The sequence below is a fragment of the Bos javanicus genome, chromosome 4 (genome assembly GCF_032452875.1).
Source record: "Bos javanicus breed banteng chromosome 4, ARS-OSU_banteng_1.0, whole genome shotgun sequence".
NCBI classification, from domain to species: domain Eukaryota; kingdom Metazoa; phylum Chordata; class Mammalia; order Artiodactyla; family Bovidae; genus Bos; species Bos javanicus.
In genome coordinates this window covers 69,947,309-69,968,873 of record NC_083871.1, presented here as the reverse complement: position 1 = coordinate 69,968,873, position 21,565 = coordinate 69,947,309, and the positions used below count along the sequence as shown (strand labels likewise).

At 36.6% G+C, this 21,565-nt stretch overlaps 1 protein-coding gene and 1 long non-coding RNA gene across 5 annotated transcripts in view; both read right to left on the bottom strand.

The window, feature by feature from the left end:
- LOC133246229 (uncharacterized) overlaps positions 1-5,301 on the bottom strand; it is a 24,096-nt gene extending 18,795 nt beyond the window's left edge. For all 3 annotated transcript variants that reach the window (XR_009735956.1, XR_009735957.1, XR_009735958.1), the window contains exon 1: positions 1-5,301. This exon is cut by the window's left edge. This is a non-coding gene — a long non-coding RNA (uncharacterized LOC133246229).
- Positions 5,302-9,504: 4,203 nt separating this feature from the next.
- SKAP2 (src kinase associated phosphoprotein 2) overlaps positions 9,505-21,565 on the bottom strand; it is a 171,626-nt gene continuing 159,565 nt past the window's right edge. The window contains exons 12-13 of one of the 2 annotated variants that reach the window (XM_061414300.1): positions 12,300-12,401; positions 9,505-11,956 (exon numbers count right to left, since the gene is read on the bottom strand). In XM_061414300.1, the coding sequence (XP_061270284.1) occupies positions 12,309-12,401 (93 nt within the window). In that variant the 3' untranslated portion in view covers positions 9,505-11,956; positions 12,300-12,308. Of the gene's footprint in view, positions 11,957-12,299; positions 12,402-12,424; positions 15,392-21,565 lie in introns of those variants that run through there. The other variant, XM_061414301.1, reaches the window with a different exon arrangement.

Below are 21,565 nucleotides of genomic sequence, written 5' to 3'. Positions count from 1 at the left end.
TAATTTAATGTAGCCCATGACTAATTATGGTAATTCATTACATCTACAATTAGGCTAAGTAATTTATTGCACTGCAGTCTCATAAAGCAGAGGATTTATATCGAGTTTTGAATGTCACCCAAAGGACATTTCTGTACCTTGTCTTTACTGAAGCGGAATAAGGCTGCCAGCTGAGATGAGCCCAAAAAAAAAAAAAAAAATTCTCCCCCTCTTTCACACACACACACACACACACACTTGCTCACTGACATGCTCTTTGCCATTCGTGATGTTTGTATTTGGGAACTGAATTCAGAGCAAGAAGAGTTTTTTCCTGATCACTTCCCTACCTCCTCCAAGGGTGCCTTTGTAATGATCTGGGGTTGTTCCCAATTTTTGTGTGGGCTTTTGTGTTTTTTGTAAGCCATATACCTAATTTCTTCTCTGCAAACCCCAGAGACCTTTCACAGCAGAGTGAGGATCAGAGTGAAAGCTGCTGGGGTCTTCCCAAATATCATCTTGCAGCCGATGATGGTGACAGAGAAAACGGGCACTTGTGCTCCTGAGCTCTACTGCTTATGCTGCAGATAATATCACAGTCGACTTCAACAAAGACCTTATCTTCCCTTTGCTGCCTGAAAAGGGGATAGATCCCCTCACTTAGGAAAGACGCAAACATAGCATTATTTTGAAATACAGCCTCACTCATACCCTGCAGCGGGGTTTGCTCCAGCGATGGGGTACTTCGGAGACCAATTTGTTTAGCTGATCACTGTCTCTTTGACGTGGCTGCAAATGTTACCTTTCTTTTTCAATCAAAAACACAGCAGGGGGTGCCATCTGTTTGGCACAGGCCTTAGCTCACTTCCCCGATGCCTTTTTGTGCAGATCATTTTACGTGGCAATTTGCTAAAATCTTTCATTCCTTGGTTTGGCTAAATATAACTTTCCAAAATGGGCTGTTTTCTCCGAATGTCAGCAAGGCTCACAAATGAATGCAGTTTTTCCTGAACAGCCAATATCATATCAAATGGAGCATTTTTCAGATTTTTTTTTTTAATGAACAAAATACCTCACTGTCATCTCATTGTTTACTTAAAACCGACATGTTTACCGAGGATGGTGAAATCACATTTACTCTACTGAATTTCTTTGTTTGGCTTTTACAGAGGTCTGTTGTCATCAATGTAAGCATCACAATTTTTAAGATCCTTGAAGGGAACAGGTAAAGCAAATGCATATAAGAGAGTAACCATATTAAACAGTCATTAGGAAACAACCTCTAAGGAAAGTGGTTAACCATTTTCCCCAGCTCAGATGCTGTTCAGAGCAATGAATCCTCCACCCCCACCACCCGCCCCCAATATGAACAGATGATCAGCACCACGCGCTGAAGCCACAGGGATGCGCGTGGATTTCCGAGCGCTTTGTAGAATACAAATGAATGATCCTCATTCTTTTCCTAGCAGAGCATATAGGCCAGACCTCATTAGAATTCAATATCACTCTGCTTTTCTAATGTTAATGTACCAGCTCTATAAGAAATACAGGGTGTGGGGGGTGCTTCCACAATTATGTTCAACATGATATCATAATTCTGAAAACTGGACGTAATCTTTGTTAAAGGAAATTATTGCATTTTACCATTTTATCTTTTGCTTCTAATGTAACTTAAATTCCCATTCTAATAGTGGATTATAAGGAGCCTTAATTCTTTGTGTCTCTCTTAAAGTCACAGTGACTGCCATACTGGCTTTATGGCTTTTTTTTTTTTTTAATGCCATGACTAAAGATCAGATTGTGAGGGCTCCGAGGCCATCTCCCTGTGAAAGGAAACACAGCACATTACATTAATAAACAACTGTAGGAGTTTTCTTCATCCAGGAATAACTCAGGGCATTAAGGCTTGAGGTCTTTTGTCTAGAGTCTGGCAAGAAGTGTAATGAAAACAAAAACACCAACACATAAAAATACAATTTATGCTCTTTTATCAAGCAAAGAAAAAGTTGGTTAACGTTTGAAAAGGGAGCAGTAATGTAAATTTATTGACAATTTTATTGTAATAATTAGATGTTTACACAGTCTGGACATTGTGGCTAAATCACTTCTAGCATGTTTATTTGCAGGGAGCTGTTTTCTGGGCACTGCAGCAGGTTCATTAAGAAGACATACTGTATTAGGATTCAAGGGAACAACCAGCTCCCATTCTCCCCTTCTCTGTTTTATATTTATTTAAAAAAATCTACAAATAATGAAGTAAAACACAGAATTCCCTTTATAAGGAAAACAATTTCTCTCATGGCCCTGAAATAGCTTAAAAATAAATCTTGTATTGAATATCTCACTACACAGCATTAGACCACCTTTAATGACTGTAACTGGCTTTTAATATCTAGTGTGTACATGGCAATCTATTTTTGACTAAGAATAAATTATAGCAGAATATTAGGGAAACTCTTCCTTCACTCTTCAAAGGAAAAAAACCTCTTGAAAAACAAAATTTTAAAAGTAGTATTTGTTTTATATGAGAGACTTTTCAATGTGTTTTGAAAGAGAAAAATCTCGTTTAGAGAGAAATATCTCTCTTAAGCAGTCTCAAACTAGATTAATGGATTAAAATTGCACACTTGAATAATTTGACTAAATTTAAAATCTCTACATGGCTCTCTTCCATTAATTTTTTATCTTTCATACTAATCTTTAATGTGTTGCTCTGATATGGTTTTCATATTTCCAAACTGAGCTAAAATGGAAATGACAGATTTTCAGTTATATAAAAATAGCAATGAAGTGCCAGGAAAAATACATTGTGAACAAAATAATCTTTAGAAAAGATATGAAAGGAGAATATTTTTCAAAGCATGATATGGATCCAATAATAGAAGCATATTTGGGGCAATTATATAAATTTTTAAAATTTAAAAACTGTTTAAAAATTGAGGCACTAAATGCTAAGCTATAGTGTGTTTCCAGACTTAGTATACTTCCATTAGAATTAAATCGTAATCAATATAGAGTATTTATTGCTATAAAACACAGCCTCAGAGGAAGTAAAGGATGGTATGCTTAGAACTCAAAATTCTCTCCTATCTTTTAGGAAGAGGAGAAAAAGTTTTAGGAATGGACTGATCTTTACTTTAATCACAGTTACTACAATGTACCATATTCCTTTACCAAAAGAGTATAGTAATGAAAATACATTATGAAAGCAGTAATTTTCTAGTAAAGTTTAAGATGGCAAAAGAAACTTCCATTATAGGAAACAAATAATAACAGGTATGTAATATGACTGTGTTTAGGTTAATGGAACTGATTAATGGCTCAAAAGAATCAAGGAATATTACAAAGCACTATTTTAAAGAGAAGTGCTAAAAATTAACTCTATACCATAATGACATTATCAAATACATTATTGGAATTATATATAGCATAACATTACAGATGATAATTGCTAGGCTAAATAATGGAATCATCCCTGATGCTGTATGATAACAAATATATTTAATAATCTTAAATAAACTCAAACTTACTCTGATATCCATACTTCTAAGTAATTCAAGACATGAGAAATGAATTTTTAAAAAATCAGATCATGAAAGCCATTATTATTTGAAGGAATATGCTCAATTTTTTTAGATAATTTAAATTATTTAAGAGTCCTTTGCATTTTTTATTAGCTTTGCCTAAAGTTATAACATTAAAGCATTAAGGTTACACGTAATGAGGTTTCTGCTTTGCCCTTATTTCTAAGTCCAATATTTTCACAAACTACAAATGAAAATTAGTGCTAAATTACAAGGCTAATTCGATCAAACAAAATTATCTCATTCTTAGATATGCATCTGAAGAAAATATTTAACTACAAAGTATGTACTCACAGGCAAACAATCACAGATAACATCTGGGAGAAACAGTTCATAGAGGGAGTGGATATCGGTCTAATGTACAAACATTTTCCTTAAGGTTTCTATTTAAAAAAATTCTCTGCTAATTCCAACCAACTACACACAATACTTAACCAAAGTCTATTATTCAGATGGATGGTTTTAAATAGCAAAAGTTTATTTTAAAAATTCACAGACAGAAGTAACATCTCTGCTACTGAAACCTCCAGTAAAGAAAATAACCACAGAGAGTTTGGAAACCAATCGATGGCTTGATTCAAAAATGTATTTAATATTATAGAGGAATTTAATCCCAAACTCCTCTAGGATGTCTGACACTAATGCTCATTAGAAAATAACAAAACCAACAGCTCACTAACATTACTCCAAGCAGCATTATAGCTAATACTGAGCATTAAAAAAAAAAAAAAACTTTTTTCCCTTGCTTGCTTTTGGTGTGAGGGAGAAATTTTTATTTCCATCAATCGTTGCATATCCGTTCTCATATCCTCCAATGCAGAAAAGCCATGTTTACACAGTTTTTGGGTTTTTAAGGCACCTTCAAATATAATCTCACTTAAGCATAACCACATCCTGAGGTAGACAGAACAAAGCTGCTGAAATTCTGCAGGCGAGGAAATGTATTCTGGGGCACAATGCATTCGAGAACTGAAACTAGAAATTTTGCTTGACTTCAATTCCAGTGGTCTACTACCCACTCTCAGTTGAACACCACTGGTAAAGCTCTGTTCCTGACTAAAGGTAAAGGGTACTATTATATCCCTATCTCCTAAAGGGATAGATATAATTTCTCTAAAGCGATAGGATATAATTTCAGAATTATATTTACCATGATTGGCAGCAACTCTGTGAATATGCTCACATTAGTCATGCACATCTCCTTGGTTCCCCTTGCAATTCAGTAGCTATAAGCAGTTTAGAAAATTTCAAAAAATGAATCTTTTCATCTGAACTACCATTGAAACCCTTGCACCTGCCTTCCCGTCTGCACATTAAAAGATATGAGAAAGGATCCCAGTTTGCTTCCCAGGTAGTCTCCTACATTCAGACGTAACAAAGTTAGAGGATATTTTCTGTCTTGGGACACTGGTAGTGATCGAACTTGCTAAGAATCACACAGGGAGGAGGCTACCTGGGGCTATTCCTTTCCTGAGTTTATGTCCTGTCTATTTCTCTTAGGCTAAGAGTCTGCCTGGGAAAGACTGTGTCGAAGTCTATGCTTAAAATGCCTCTAGCACACTGTTGGCACTTAAATGTAATTATTCAAAATGGAATCATTTAATTAGATAGGAAGAGAAATAGCAAGCCTTGAGACAATAATAAAGAATAAAGCAAATATGCTGACCGACTGAAGCAAAGCAACAGATACATACAGACGCACACTCACAAAATAGTTACATTTCAGCTTTTCAATTCAAGGTGCTTTTGCTGGGTTCCTAGAAAACAGAGACCACGACTGATATCCATAACTTTGTAGAGGGATAAGAATTACCTGTCTCATGCCTCATATGACTTGGGAAAGCCAGGGGAGGAGGAAAGTGGTGGAAGGCAATGGAAGCTGGGAGCGATGGAGACTCCACAGGCCACAGATGCTTGAACAGGGAATTAGGAATGAGTCGTGTATCCATCTAGATGGGACAGGTTACTTTATACCAGCAAAATCTACGTGGTGGGAGACCAGGACAATGTGAAGTCATTTACTCCCTGTCCTTTAGAAGCATGGTATTTTGGTACCAAGCATGGAAATATTTCAGGGTACTAGAGAGTCAAATACACCTTGGAAATTGACCCTCAGTGCACCCTCTTCTTTGGGGCTATAAAACGGCCAATACCTCAGGGTGTACTTTAGATAATGAGAAGGTCCAATCTTATCTTCCTCTGGCTAAACTCCAGAGCCCTCTAATGAATTGTAGTTCTTAACTTATCTTCTGCCCTCCCACTCCCAGCATCCAACCACTGAGGTATAAAGACTTAAATTTTTTTGTTGTTCACAAAACACAGCAGAACACTACCATGTTATGAAGGCTTGCACAAGGCACCATGGTAGATGCCTAAGTGATTAGACTTCATACTCAGGAGCCAGGTATTCCAATAAAAGTTCTCCTTTAATAAATTCACATCTCAACAAGTAAAAAATGTCTTAGGTCAGACACTGCCAGCATCTCAGTTACAAAATTACTTAAGTTTTATAATGAAGTTTGCTTACTGATTGTAAAGGGCTGAACAAGTTAATATTTTTTAAACTGGTTTTTAGAAAAACTTGTCCATTTAAACACCACCCCACAAAAAGCAACTAACTGAAAACTTTGAGACAGAAGCTGCCAGCTTTGAAGTCCTCTCCAAGGCTTCCTTGCCTGCTCAGTGTCCTTGGGCTTGACTTGAGATGTAAAGAATAGAAAAGATTGTTCAAAAAGGGTCTCTTTAGCATTGTGTCCTCTCTCAACTCTCCACTGCCTTGACTTTCTATTTTCTAGACTGGAGGCTCACAGACAGAAATGTTTCAGCATTAAAGTTTCTTCTCCATTGTGGACTAACTGCTCTGGATTCAACAGAGTCACCAGGGTCTGCTTTACAACTACAGAAGATAAATTCTGGCTGTCCAATTCTTGAACAATTCTTTTCTCGCTCCAGACTATTTTATAAGAATGGTGCCATCATCAGTGGTCAATAGGTTTTAATGAGTGCCTACTGTATGCAAAGATTAGAATTAAGTATTTGGTCTGAAGTCACTGCAGTATTGGGAAGCAGAATAGCACTGAATTCAAGTGAGGGAGGCTGGGTAACTTGTTAGCCCTGGACTTTGGGACAAATTGCTTAACCTCAGTTTTCTAATCAGGAAAATGGGAATGAACAACAGAATTTGCCTTCTAGGGTTTTTAGAAGGACTGAATGAAAAGGACACAGCATAACAAGTAGTAAACTCAGTTCATTTTAGTTGTTGCTATTACTATCTTAAATTATTTTCATCATTTTGACATGACAGTGAAAGAACACAAGGTTTTCTAAGTGGACTCCTGAGGGAGCTGGGGAGGGGGAGACAGTGAATGGGAATCTGCTTATTTGTTGGAATTTTCTCTTCCTCTAAAGCAGTCACGTTTAATTGGCATACATTGGTAGCATTAATTTTCTCCTTTGAGAGTACCTGTGTAACACTTTACTCAAACAAGAGCTAAATTGCTGCTCAAGCCTCAAAACGGCACCTGCTTTTACTCCAGCAGGAGTGATGTTTTTATATCACAAAGCTGAGGTCAATAAACAGAAAACACAAGTGCTGTTCTATATCACCTCTCTGAGTAATGGATAATAAAAAATAGAGTGAAAATGGAAGAGAAACCTAAGGAAACACTTTCCAAGGAAAGAAAACACACTTCCCAGATGAGCTTTGGGGCAATTTCTATTTTCACATCTTTGCACATATTCACAAGATTTTTGACTGCTCAACTTCCAGCCCCTTTTCCAACCTTACAGACCTAAGCTGAGCACTGGTACGACTACAGCGACTCTCTGCACTTACGGTTCCTTTCATCTCAGGACTCAGAGCACTCAAGTTAACATAACCATACAACTTAAAAGAAATAGGAAATCAAAGTTTTTTAAAAAGACAAAAATTGAATTATGGTTGGACCTGGCAACAACTGTGAAACTTTCCACTTTCAGAAATTCCTTTTTGATTCATCCAAGGCAACAGCTAGAATGCTTCCAAGATCAGAAGGCTTCTCTGATATCGCCCAAGTGGATGCAGGGCAGCAGTGATGTGGGGAGTATAACTAGATCACTTGCCCCACGCTGCCCATGCTGCCTGTAACTTCTCTGAAAGAATGAACACGCTGAACCTAGGAAAGGAACGGAGGAAACATCTCAAAACTGGCTGCCACGTTCAACTTTCCTGTTACTCACCATCTCGCTTAATTCTGTTACCAACAATCTAATCCAATTCACGTATTGATGGTATAATGAGGACAATGAAATTGCCTTTAAAGAATCAGTACAGGGGACTGATTTTTTTTTTACTAAAAGAACGCTGTCAGTCAGAAAGTAGATGAACTAAATGATAAAAGAATTTTTCTCCACCAGGTATAGAGAAATCAAGCTTTTTTCTTCTTAAATCTCAGATACTGTGGGATGGCACACCAGTTAATTAATAAACATTTACTGGATACACACCATATACTCTGAAGTACCATGCCAGCAATAAATCACGTTTCTGATCAAGCAATGATAGAGCAGATTCTGCTAAGGAAAACAAGAAAAAGCCCCTGGAAAGTAGTGTTAATGAAATGTCATTGCAGGTTACAAAATTACAAACAGTTGTGTAATTATTTATTTCATCATAAGCAAAATGTTACATTATCAGAGGTCCTAACAACTATTCTGGAAGAATTCAACTACAAGGCAGTGGATGACAATGTTGGCTGAAGCTGAGGATGTCCAGAAATTGCTTGTTCCCAATCCAGAGGATCAACTGTTTAAGTTATGCATTTGAATGTAGGTTACGTTCGTAGAGAGATAATTTAATAATACATACCACTTATTTCTCTGAATTTCAGAATACTCAGGATTTTTCAAACTAAGCCATTTTAACAAATGTTTTTATGTTATATATTGATTACATTCTTTCAAGTTCTGAGTGAACCTATGTTTTCTATGGTATGGTCATATTTTAATCTTCACCACCTCTTTCTTTACCATATGGATTGCTCTTCAATATTCTTGAGTCTACTGAACTCAAAAGAAGTAAAAGTGACGTCTATACAGTTTGTGTCTATAATTCTGTTCAATGAATGAAATATAAACAACTGATTTATCTGAAATGTAGAAGTACTTTGCATGATTCAAAAATTCTCACAATGCTTTACTCAGTCTCACTGATGAAGTTCAAGATTTTAAACTACATGTATGTTAGGGTAAGTTTTCTTATAGTGGCTGAACTTCAAATCTGGATCTTTAATATATAACATATATAACTCAGCTCTGGGTTCTTTTTAATCATGACCCTGGCTGGGGGTAGGAACCAGACTCTATGAAGTGAGTAGCAATAGCTTACACTGAAGAAATCATAGGAAAAGTGGAATCATAAGAACTACAAGAGTTTTGTCTAGAAGTATTTTAGAAACAACTGAATGGAAAAGACTATATTCAATACTAATAGCAAAAAAACCTCCATATACAGAGATTTCACCTACAGATGGTTGAAAAGTGATTTTCTATGATCCCATAATACTTCATATAATTATCTGTAATTAAATTAGCACAAGATAAAAATAATCTACTTAAATAATATAAAGTATTCAAAACAATTGCTAGGCGAAACAACATTCCTTTTCATAAAAGGAACTGTCATATATAACCAAGTGGCAAAAACAGAATGGAGTGAGCTGTGGTTAAATGTAAATCCTATAGCAATGAAGTCATTTGTATTATCCTTACTTCTTTGAATAAATTCAGATGACAGTCCTATTTCATTTCTTCATTCAGTTTGGAGGCCAGATGGCATTAGAATCATTTACTTCACCTTGTTGTGCTTAATTACTACAATCAACACACTATTTTCCAAATTAATCATAACAAAGTAATTTCATTAGTAACACAGCAGGCTGTTGAATTATTAGCATCATAACAGTTTGCAAACAATTAAACTTTATTTGAACCTTAAAAATTTGCAGAGTGGAACATTATTGTAAGATCTAATGGCAATAGAGTACAAATTCAGTACAGAGCAAATAATCAAGCAAAATGCTATGTAAAATATGACTTACAATCACCTTTGAAAAAAATTAGCTCTCTAAATGTTCATAGAAAAACAAATAAAAGCTAAGCAAACATAATGGGAACATAGCAATTAGCATATTTTCTAACAAGCAATGTTGTTTAAATTCACATTAATGATATTATGATGATCTTGGAAAGTGTGTGATATATTGTCAAGGGTGTAAAGAAAACTTTCTCCCTCCTATGATACAAATGATTTCACCAGATGAATATAAAGGAGTCCTGAGTTGAAAGTAATGATTGTTTTTCCTGTCATCCCAATTAAAATTTTTTTGTTTCTTATCTCCCACCTATATGCAAGTAAAAAGGAACAAAGGGCAGAGGAGCTCTGGACACAAGTAACACTTTCTTTTTCTGTATCGTTACCATTCACAGAGACTATCTGGCATCAGTTGGCAAAGGACTCCCTCTCCTGGATTAACTGTAAAAGGAGGCAATAATCTTCTGAATACTTTACATTTGGAGTGAGTCTGTGCCAGAGTGGGGGAGGGGTTTCCAAGCGGGTTCCTATGCAATGAAAAGCTGCTGCCATCTACTGGCCCAGGACTAAAATCTTCACTTGGATCAGAAGCACAAAATGTATACCTTACAAGGAAGTCTATCTACATTTACAGTGGAACCCACAATTGCTTTCACTCTTTCAATCTCTCAGGTCTTGAAAACCAATCCACTACATTCATCCTCGGTTGTCTCACTTTTGCCAAGACGATTTCAATCTATTCCAGTGGTTCTATATTAGAACAAGATTAACAAGTCCACAAATTAATTTCTGAAAGCTTTAACTTCACAATGTCTAATTTATATAAACTAGAATTTACCTACAATCTCCCAAATTAATAGATATATTTTTATATGTGAAATCAGATAATCACAAGGAGGGGATAATCACATGGGTTAGGGAGGGGATAACAGTAAAATATAAACTCTGAAATATTACTTGTAGATAATTTTTATAATAGAGGTTTTTAAATATTATCAACTCATTTGCATGTTTAGAATCTTTATTTTTAAAGCAAAGATCTGAAAAGTTCCATAAAAGTAGTATCTTCTAATCAATGATTCATTATTAGCAGATTATATTTACTCCAACTAATTATCCAATCAGTAGTATACTTTGATATATACACATCACACTGGTACCTTGTAGACATTTAAAATACCTTTGATTTCAACCATGCGTAAAAAAGTAATAATATAACTCCACAAACCTTGCTCTGGAGTACAATGTACACCTCCTGTGTCAGACTGACACCAACCTTCCACTCACCTGTTGGTACATGTTCCCACCATGATTTCCATACCCTCCTCTCTGAGCCTTCCTTCTCTTCTCATTGCTTTGAGAAGTTCAGAGTTGTACTTCTCAAGTCTGTGGTAGTAGTTTTGTGGTAGGACTTTAATAGCATAGTAAAGATTAGGCAGGGTAAAAGTACTCGGTTATGCCTTCTGATTTTGAGAATACATTGAGATTCTTTATGCCATTTCATTCGTGGCAGAATGGGGCCTCTCATAAATTTTTTGTTTTATTAAATTTAAAGAAAACTACAGTAGAAAATGTTGGCAAGCCAATTATATAACCAGGGTATTTATTACTGGTAACGGGCTTTGTACAGTAAACCATGGTTCTGGTCTGCACATGTGTTGCAGAAGGGGATAGCAACTATCATTTGCAATTCTACCATTTTTCTTTCTCGTGGCTATATTTAACATAAAGTAAACTTGCCAATCAGTAAAAATTCTTTCATGAAAACATGTTACTACTACTACTACGTGAAAAATAAATACTAAGATGACTCATCTACAAAGTTTTAACAAAGCTACATTCTTTTATAGCATTTATCAAAAACTTATGAGATATATTCTATCAAATTTTCTTGAAATTATATTTTACATTCTAAAAACAATGATATCCAGTATTAAGAGAAATTACAACTCATACTAGTAGTAGCAATGACTATGTGATACAGAATAGTGCTGAATTCCTCACATAAATCAAATGAGTAAATAAAAACTATTGATTTATTTCTTTGCAATATAGCAACAGGTATAACTTTACTGCTTACTTCTAATTTACATTAATATTCTTCATTTAACTTGACATCAGAGGAATATTACAATGAATGCATAAAACAACAAAGACAAATGATGCTCAACAAAACAAAGGTTACGAACTGTCGTTCATGCTTTCACAATGATTCTCAATCCAAAAGATTTGCAGACTAGCAGAGGAATCTTCCTTTTTGCGAGCAGAAAGAGAAAGCTGCATTTTAATTTTTCTCTTCAGGCAAAATGTTGATTTTCCCTGCCTAGAAAAAAATTACGTGTTTAGCCAAGGAAAGAAAATGAATGTTTAGTCACTATTTTGTCAATTCAGCTCCTCAGAAAGACCATAAGAGTGGTATTTTACTAAAGAGGAGGAGGCTGTGAAAACAGCTGGTTATTAACAAAGGGACTTTCTCTAAGTAATCTATTTCCAGAGTAAATTCTATGAAGTTATTTTAAAATTTTGTAAAACAAGATAATGATTTGGGAGTATAACCTTTGTGTTATCAGAAAACTACAAAGACTTTTAAAAAAGCAAAGACTCATAACGCAGAGACCAAGAGAACATATGAGCTATTACAGAATATTGGATTAAAATGTACTTACCGAGGACTCTCAAATATCATACATCTCCATTATGTAGGCTTTCGGCACCAAGCCAATGGCTCCCTTCATTTCTCCTACCCACCAGCCATATCTATTGTATTCCTAATTGAAAACAATATGCAATATTAACCTTTAGACTGGTGTAAGTACAAAGTCATTCGTATGCAACTTCTTAGAAATGTTATTTCTTTTTATAAAGTTATAAGAGCTTTAGCTGCAAATTGAAACAATTTAATCTTTTTTGTTTCTGGACACTTTAAAAATGCTGTTAGGCAAAGATTTAAATTAACATATAAGACAAAGCCTGTTTATTTCGTGGTGTAGAATAGAAATAGTCACTTAGGATAGGAACCTGGTAAATGAAACTACATAAGGAAGTCGGCTCTCTGGGCCCCTTTCCCTTCTTTCTCCCCATGTCTGTCTGTCTGTCTGTCTGTCTCTCTCTCTCTCTCTCTCACACACACACACACACACACAGCCTGGGGGACACCTTTTTATATGCAAACCACAGTGTTAGAGGCTCCAAGATCACTGCCAGGATCCTTGGGAAACTAGCTTTGCCTTCAAGGAGCTTATCATCTGGCAAGGACAGCCTTTTTTTTTTTTCCTTTCACAATAAATGACTTAATTCTTAGTTAAACTCAGACGACCAAAAATGATTTAGAATGTAGAAGTATGCTCCTTCTCAGGAAAATCTAATACATCAGCGTACCCATTTTAAACAGGTTAATTAGAGAACTGGAAACACTACTAAGATATCCCCAAACCGGCTTTCCAACAGAATTCACAAAAGGGCTCCTTTTCAGAAGCTTCCTAAAGGCATTTATTGTTCCTCTGATTGATCACAAACTACATTAGGTAAAGGATGAGTAGAAGGAATTTAAAGGTGGCATTAGATTCACCCTTATGGGGAGGATCAATAGGAAATAAAAGTATTTCAAGTTATAACGCCAAAATATTAATCCAGCTGTAAGAAAGAGTGACTGATGAGTCACTTTTGTGTTTATTTTGCTTGTGAGCTGAACCTGGGCCTCGTTTTCTTCCCTTTGCTCCACTGAAGACACGCCACTGGCTCCAGGCATTGTGAAAACTGTACCTAATGTTCATTTGTCTGCCAGATTGACTAATGTATTTTTATCTCAAATTTATTTATGTTTAGTGAGATACAAACAAAGTAAAATGAATTACAAGTTTCAAGAATAATATCTTCCAAAAGCAATACTCTGAAAAAGCACCATAGGACCCAAATTTAATTTTTCATAGAAGATAAATTTTTAAAATCAATTCCCAAAGTAATTCAATAGGCTATGATTTCCAACATCTGAGTCATAGATAAATGTGCATATGCATATCAAGTTATATGTGGGGAGGGAATGTTAATACCCAGGATAGATTTAATGTTTGTATTGATGACTATTGTATTGTATTGATGACTAACTATGCTATTGACCATCAGAAAGGAAAATCATACAATTCTTCCATACAAATGTATAAATTCCTAGGTGTGTACTGATTTGTAGTCTATCAATAAAGAGTTTACAGGATTAAAATCTGTAAATACTTTTAAAACAATGGGATGTATCAGAATTAGTTTTTTTCTGTAACAATAAGATGGAAGGAAAAGGCTGGGGAGAGGGAGGGAAGACCCGATTCTAATGAGGGCACAGTTCTGGTTTCTGAAACAGTAGACTCAAGATTTTAAGTTCAAAAGTTTCCTAATAGTATGAACTTAGTTGACAAAATTCTCTAAACAATGAAAATAGTTTGAAGCCCAGAACTCAATGATGATGACTATAATCTGTGCAGAATATATTTATCAGAAGAAAATACCAGCTTACTGAAAGCTATGATTAGCAACCATTATAGCAACCATTATATCCTAATAGGTACCTAATAAAGCTGCCCTTTTCAATTTTTAAGGCAATGAATACAATTAGAGCCTAATGCTTAACAAAACAAATGTATTTCACCTTGCAGAGGCCAAAGGCCCACAGTGTAAGATTTCAAAATGAATACTTAACAGAGTAAGTGTAAGTGTGAAAGCTCTTATCCAATGCCCATCTAAGGTTTTTCCAACTGATTATTGGAAAGTGTAAAGGAACTAGGCCCCCAAAGGGTAGAAACAGGAACAGAATACATTTAGTGAGACGGTATAGTATGACTCAGTCCTGCCTTCAGAGAATAGCCTGCAATCTGGATTTGAATGTTTAGATTCAAGTTATAAACCAGAAAATTCATATTACTTTATAATATTCTGCTTTGAAATTATAACCTGTACTCTCAATTAAGTATGTATTATTGTTCTCAAAAAGCTCACTCACATTCAAATTTAAGAAACTGATTTCCAACAAATCACTTCAACAAAGGACTTCACACATGAGAGAATTTTACATGACAGTAACTGAGAAGATTCATTAAATAGAGCATAGTAGTAAACATCAGAGGAGTTTATTCAGCTGTAAACACATGCCTTAAAAGTCACATTCTAGGAAAAATATAAGTTTTAGGCTAAAATAATCCTAAATGCTTCACTAAATTAATTTAAAATAATTGAAAAGCCTATGAAATACACAGCTTGTAGAAGTACTCTAAAATATCACAGGTTTAAATCAGAAAAGAGTAAAAATAAAAAACCAGAATGTTTATTACTCTACATTTGTAAAGAATTCCATATAGCACTCCTGTGTGGAATTAAGAGGTAAGATAAAATATAGTGAGGTAAAAATCTAGTAGGCAAATTTATGGATTTACACTGCAGCCATTAGAGGATGTCGGTGAGACTGCAAACACAGAAGCTTTTACTTTTATCATTACTATCCTCTGTATGAGCCTCCTGAGCAACATGAATCCCAATTAAACCATTTGCAGCCTATAAATTGGAATGAAGATGCTTCTTGGAGTATGGTATCCTAAACTTCAGCCTGCAGATTCAATAGCACACACGATTTCCTTGGGAGGAAGAAAATATGCCTTCCTCTGCCTTCCCTGTTCGCTGCCCCCAAACAAATGTGATTATGAATGATATATTACTTACAGTGGAAAATAACACAATACATACAATGTTGTCTCGCTGTCCACATACTAACTGAAGTCTGGTTTAAAAGTCACAGGTGGGTCATGAAAAAAAAAAAAGAAAAACAGCCCTCAAACCTCATCTTGTTAATAAACAAAAAATAAAGAGACAGAAATCATACCAGGCTGCCATCTAAATCTCTGAAAGGTTAGGGAGCATCATGTCATCTTGATGGCACACGAACGAGATCTCAGGTACAAGAAGGTCTGCCATCTGGTATCCTTCACCCTCTGCGGCTCTTAACATCAACTGAAATGCTAACATAGGCAAGTGACTGTACTTCAGGAGGACTGATAAAATAATGAAGAGTCCTTTAATCTACAGGAAACCATTCTAGTCAATTTATAAGAAATATTGCATCCCTTTGTAGGACGTGTAATTATTTTCTATTAATCATGTGCTATAAAGCTACATTATGCGGTTATTCTGTTATCACTAGAGAGAGGCCTGCAGTCAGCTTCTGACAATGTTAGGTAATTACTAACACAAAGCTTCTTTCTCCTCCCACGGTAATGCTATCAAGATCCAGAGGTGTAGTGATGCTTAGTGTATAAAAATAGTACTCAAAAGAAATCCAATATCTGTAAAATGGATGGCTTCAAGGCAAAAATGTAATGTGGCAGTCACAGAAGCAAAAGCACCAAACTTGCCCAATAATTCGAGAAAATAATGAGAAAGCAACACTGAACAGTTGTGATCCAATGCCTCTGTTTTCCATTTTTGCATTATTAAAAGTTTTTATTTTGTAGTTAAAATTTTATGCCTCAAATAATCATTATTAAGCAGTAAATTAAGGTGATTATGTAAAAAAGTAGGAAAAAAAGAGCTAGTTTTGATAAAAAAAAATAGAGACTTTATCCAACACAATAGCAAAGGTATGTCTGTGTTTAATTATTAACTACATCTTCTCTCTCTGCTGGTGTTTTATTTTACACTTAAATAAGAACCCCCCTCGCCCCAATAAGACCCCAGCATTTCCTTAAATCCCTTTCAGCACCATGATTCTCATTTCTCAAGCATGCTAATCCACTTTCTACAAACCATATGGTAAAAGAATTCTGCCTTAACAGAAACTTGGAACATTAATAAGATTTTGTGATGTACCACCCCTTTCAGAAAGGAGTTACCAATCTGTCTGAAAGCAACAGGTGTTAGGTTAAAAGACTATATTCCTTTCTCCAAACATGTATCTGTGCTTTTAAGCACAGATATATGTTTGGAAAAAGCACAGTCTTATGCAGAAATAAAGGTAATTTTATTCACAAAATATAAACTAAACTGAGTTTCAGAACGAGTGGACTTTACCATTGTTTTCCAACTATTCACTGTGACTTTCGATTTTTCAAATTATTTGTGAACACTGTGGTATCATGAAAACTAGATAACTATTTAAAATATGGAAATTTTTTTTTCAAGGCTACCTCTGCAATCTCTTCCTTTTTACTGTTTCCAATTAGAAACTTTGTAAGAATCATTTCTTGTACATCCATCATTTCAAAAGTTCTCTTAAAATGCACAATAGGCACTTGACAACCTTGACATTTTACTATTATTATCTACACATTAATTGCTTGACTCTTAGTCTCCTAACCTCGTTCCTTAAGTGAGGAAATGGACACTAACAATCTCTAAGCTCCTCCATTATGTTTGAAAATCACCATTTATGAACCTGCTTTAACACCCTAAGTCTCTTAGCAACTTACGGAAACCAACCTCATTACTTTATAATTTACTATGCAGCTGTAAGCCTGAGTTACTCTAATTCAAGGAATTCCTATTTTTTTCTCCAGGCACTGAAAATCCATTTTTAAAGCAAGAGAGATAGAAGACAAGCAAGAAAGGTGATAGTAAGGACTTAATTCCTGTGATCAATTTTAGTTTATGTTCAGAGTCAAGACACATTTAATTCAAATTTCTACCCAGTCAACATTTACAATACGATAAAGTAAAAACTGATATGCAGACTGATGATTTATAGATACTGTTAGGCAAAGTAAGAGCAAATCACGCTCAGCAGCAATCACTGAGTGGTACTCAGTGTATACACCAACCAATACATGACTCTGTTAACTGTTCTAGATCAGACTTTCATCACCTTACCCTGGATTACTGTGTCATCAACTCTGCTTCTCTATTCTTCCTAGAAATTGCTTTTGTCAGCTTACTTGGCTGCTCAAGAATGTATACTAACCACTGCCCCACCCAATGCATTAACTACAAACCCCTCAGCTTGCTTTCTTCCTACCCTGTGGGATGAAAGGGTGTGGACGTGGATGTAGCCACATCCTCCTCTCATCGCTCTGGTCCTGAAGCCCAACCTTCCATGCTGTACTCAGTCCCGCTCCCTTCCCAGGCAATGTCTCCCCTCCCTCATCTAAAACCTATCTAGTGACTAAAGCCTGACTCAGGTTATCCAGATTTCATCAATTTTTCTTTGAATTATCTAATCCATACTTATGTCCCCCATTTCAAGCTGAGTATTTATTCCTCACTGGAGTTTATGTACTTTAGCTTTGTCCCTCCAACTAAAACGTACAAACTCACTGAGATCATGGCAATGTTTTACACTTAGTCTGTGTGCCCCACACTCCAGGACGTGTAAATGATGTTCAATAAATATTTACTGCGTGATGAAACATGCTTTCTCTTCATTTTGGATGACACACCAGTTGACTGTCCTACATGTTTTCTTAAGATGTGTCATTTCCAATAGGAATATCATATCGTTCCCCCAAGTACATGGGACATACTCGAAGAATTTTAGTGATGATGAAATTGAAAGATGCTTGCTCCTTGGAAGGAAAGTTATGACCAACCTAGATAGCATATGCAAAAGCAGAGATATTACTTTGCCAACAAAGGTCCGTCTAGTCAAGGCTATGGTTTTTCCAATGGTTATGTGTGGATGTGAGAGTTGGACTGTAAAGAAAGCTGAGCACCAAAGAATTGATACTTTTGAACTGTGGTGTTGAGAGAAGACTCTTGAGAGTCCCTTGGACTGCAAGGAGATCCAACCAGTCCATCCTAAAGGAGACCAGTGCTGGGTGTTCATTGGAAGGACTGATGCTGAGGTTGAGACTCCAGTACTTTGGCCACTTCATGCAAAGAGTTGACTCATTGGAAAAGACCCTGATGCTGGGATGGATTGGGGGCAGGAGGAGAAGGGGACGACAGGATGAGATGGTTGGATGGCATCACCAATTGGAAAAGGCCCTGATGCTGGGAGGGATTGGGGGAAGGAAGAGAAGGGGACGACAGAGGATGAGATGGCTGGATGGCATCACTGACTCGATGCACATGAGTTTGGGTGAACTCCAGGAGTTGGTGATGGACAGGGAGGCCTGGCGTGCTGGTAATCATGGGATCGCAAACAGTCAGACATGACTGAGCGACTGAACTGAACTAAACTGAAACAAATACTTGTTCTGAAGTATGTTTAGCTTCACAGTATGAAGTTTGTTGTTTCTACTTACAGTTGGCTGTTGCCTATCACATTTTCCAATGTGCTGTATAGGATATCTTGTTTAAAGAGCCTAAACTTCACTTGCAGAAAGAAAGATACCTATTCCCCTGCAGAACTGGGACCACATAATTCTATTTCTTTGAAGAAATAGCTTCAGTTGAATTTACTGTAAGTACTGATGAGTTTCAGACAGAAGCCTAAAAGGCAGAAACAGTGTGGCATATCTGAGGGAAAGTCTGCTGTTTTTTCTTTTTCTTGTGATTATTTTTTCAGAAGATCCAGAGTCTCCAGCTTGTTACTAACCAGGTATGTGACCTTAGGCAATCTCCAAGTTCTTTAAGGGAAGATTTTTTTCACATATATATCACTTTTGAGACTCCACAATAACTCAGTTAGATACTTAACATTAATTAATGTCTATTTATTATACACTTGGACCCTCACAGAATTTTTTTTTTGGTCGCTAAGTCATGTCTGACTCTTTTGCAACCCCATGAACTGTAGCTCCCCAGGCTCCTCTGTCCATGGGATTTCCCAGGCAACAATACTGAAATGGGTTGCTGTTTCCTTCTCCAAGGGATCTTACCGACCTAGGGATCGAACTCACATCTCCTACACTGGCACACAGATTCTTTATCACTGAGTCACCTGGGAAGCCCTTCACAGAGGTACCTCTATGGAATCTCTTGTTATATTTACTATAAATTTTTTTGGTTGAGGGTAATATCTGACACTGTCCTTCTTATTACATAAAGTTGTTGTGGTCAGATAATCAGTGAAGATTCTAGAAATTCATCTGATTTTTTCTTTTTAAGTAGCCAGTGCTGGGAAAAACCAAGTGTCCTCCTTTACGATTAACATTAGCTCCTTGTCTCTCCCCTTTCCAGTCTGACTGCCAAGAAGCTCAGGAAGTTCAAGTGCAGAAACTCCATTGTCTTTTAAGATCTCCACAGAGGCAGTCTTTTTTCCATTCGTCTTTTATTTATTTTCCTCCAATTATGTGGAGTCTCAAGATCTATAAAGTTAGCACTAAGGTTCCCCTATCTCTATGATTCTAAATTCTTTCAAGAAGTTCAGGATTATTTCCTATTTTTAACTATATTTTCATATATTAAACATCTATCTGTCATGATGTTAGATATTAGGATTCAAAAATACTTAAGACACAGTATCAACCTCAAGGAATTGAGAGAGGGAAATGAATAATCCCAGTCATGGCCCACTTACTTAGGTGGAGCAAAATGGAAAGAGAAAAGTCTTCAGAGTCAGATCTGCATTGATTCCAGCAGAAGGTACTCCCTAGCTGGTATCCTCGGGTGATCTACATAATAAGCTTACTGAGCATTAGTTTTCTCATCTGCAAAATTATAATACTTTACCCTTCACAGGGTTATTATCATAGGAATCAGAGAAGTGAAAACATATTGAGTGCCTAGAACAGGGTACTGGAGGTATGCAACAAGTATTTTTTTATCCCCTCCCTCTGCCTTCCCACTAACTGGTAGAGCAAAATACCAGGACAACAAAAACCAGCATTTTGGAGCACGCTCTAAGCAACCTAGGTTTCCCTGGTGGCTCAGACGGTAAAGAATCCACCTGCAAAGCAGGAGACCTGGGTTCTATCCCTGGTTTGGGAAGATCCCCTTGGAGGAGGGCATGGCAACCCACTGTAGTATTCTTGCCTGGAGATCCCTCATGGACAGAGGAGCCTGGTGGGCTATAGTCGATGGGGTTACAAAGAGTCGGACACGACTGAGCACAGCACACATAAGGCAACCTGATTACTATGGGCTGTTCCAAAGGGAATCTGACCTTTAAAGGGGTAAGGTGGGAGACATCTCAAAGAGTAAGAGTGTGCCATATAGACACTGAGTGGGCTCTTGATTTTTTTGTGTGCAGAGAGCAGAAGTGTATAACAAATCATGGATTTTTCCATTTAAGTTTTTTTATTTTTTAATTAACAACATGGTACTTTGCTTTACTGTTATTCTGTTTTGTTCCTGAAAAGCCTTTGCTTACTCCATGCAGAATTAAACCACGACAGCCCCTCCACTGCCATCTCTGGGTACCCTGCCTCTCTGACATGGCCCTCTGGTTTCTCCTTTACCCCTCAAACCACTACTGGGGCCTGATGGCCTGCCTCCTGTAGGCACCTTTCCCTTTCATCTGTCAACATTTTCCTGGAATGAAGGATAAGAGAACATCAGGAAATACTAGAGCATGGTTTTTGCAAGTGGGTAACAAGAGGAGCCACATGAGTGGAATGAGAACATCTTCTGATGTAGTGCGTTTCCATACACTGCTGATCATCACTAGGGAGAGCTGGGCCTGCCCATGAGACAGCATGGTACCCCAGTCCACAAGATGCCCAGATGGACAGCACAGACACGAAATGCCATCAGATCCAAACAACCAGCAACACGTACAAATAGTTCTCCTCCTTCCCCAAAGACTGTAAGACAAGATAACATTTGGGGGGCTAGCTCAATATCACCACGTATATCCTATATTGAGATGTCCTAGTTACTCTTTGACAGATAATGTTTGGGGAACTAGCTCAATATCACCACGGATATCCTATACTGAGATGTCCTAGTTACTCTTCTGCAGGAGTTTGCTATTTATGGCATACCGGGTCAGACAGTCACAAAAGAAAAAAGTAAGAATGCCAAAGAGTAACTGCATTTCCCTCTGCCAGTAGAACTCAGCAAGACTTTCATTTTACTTATT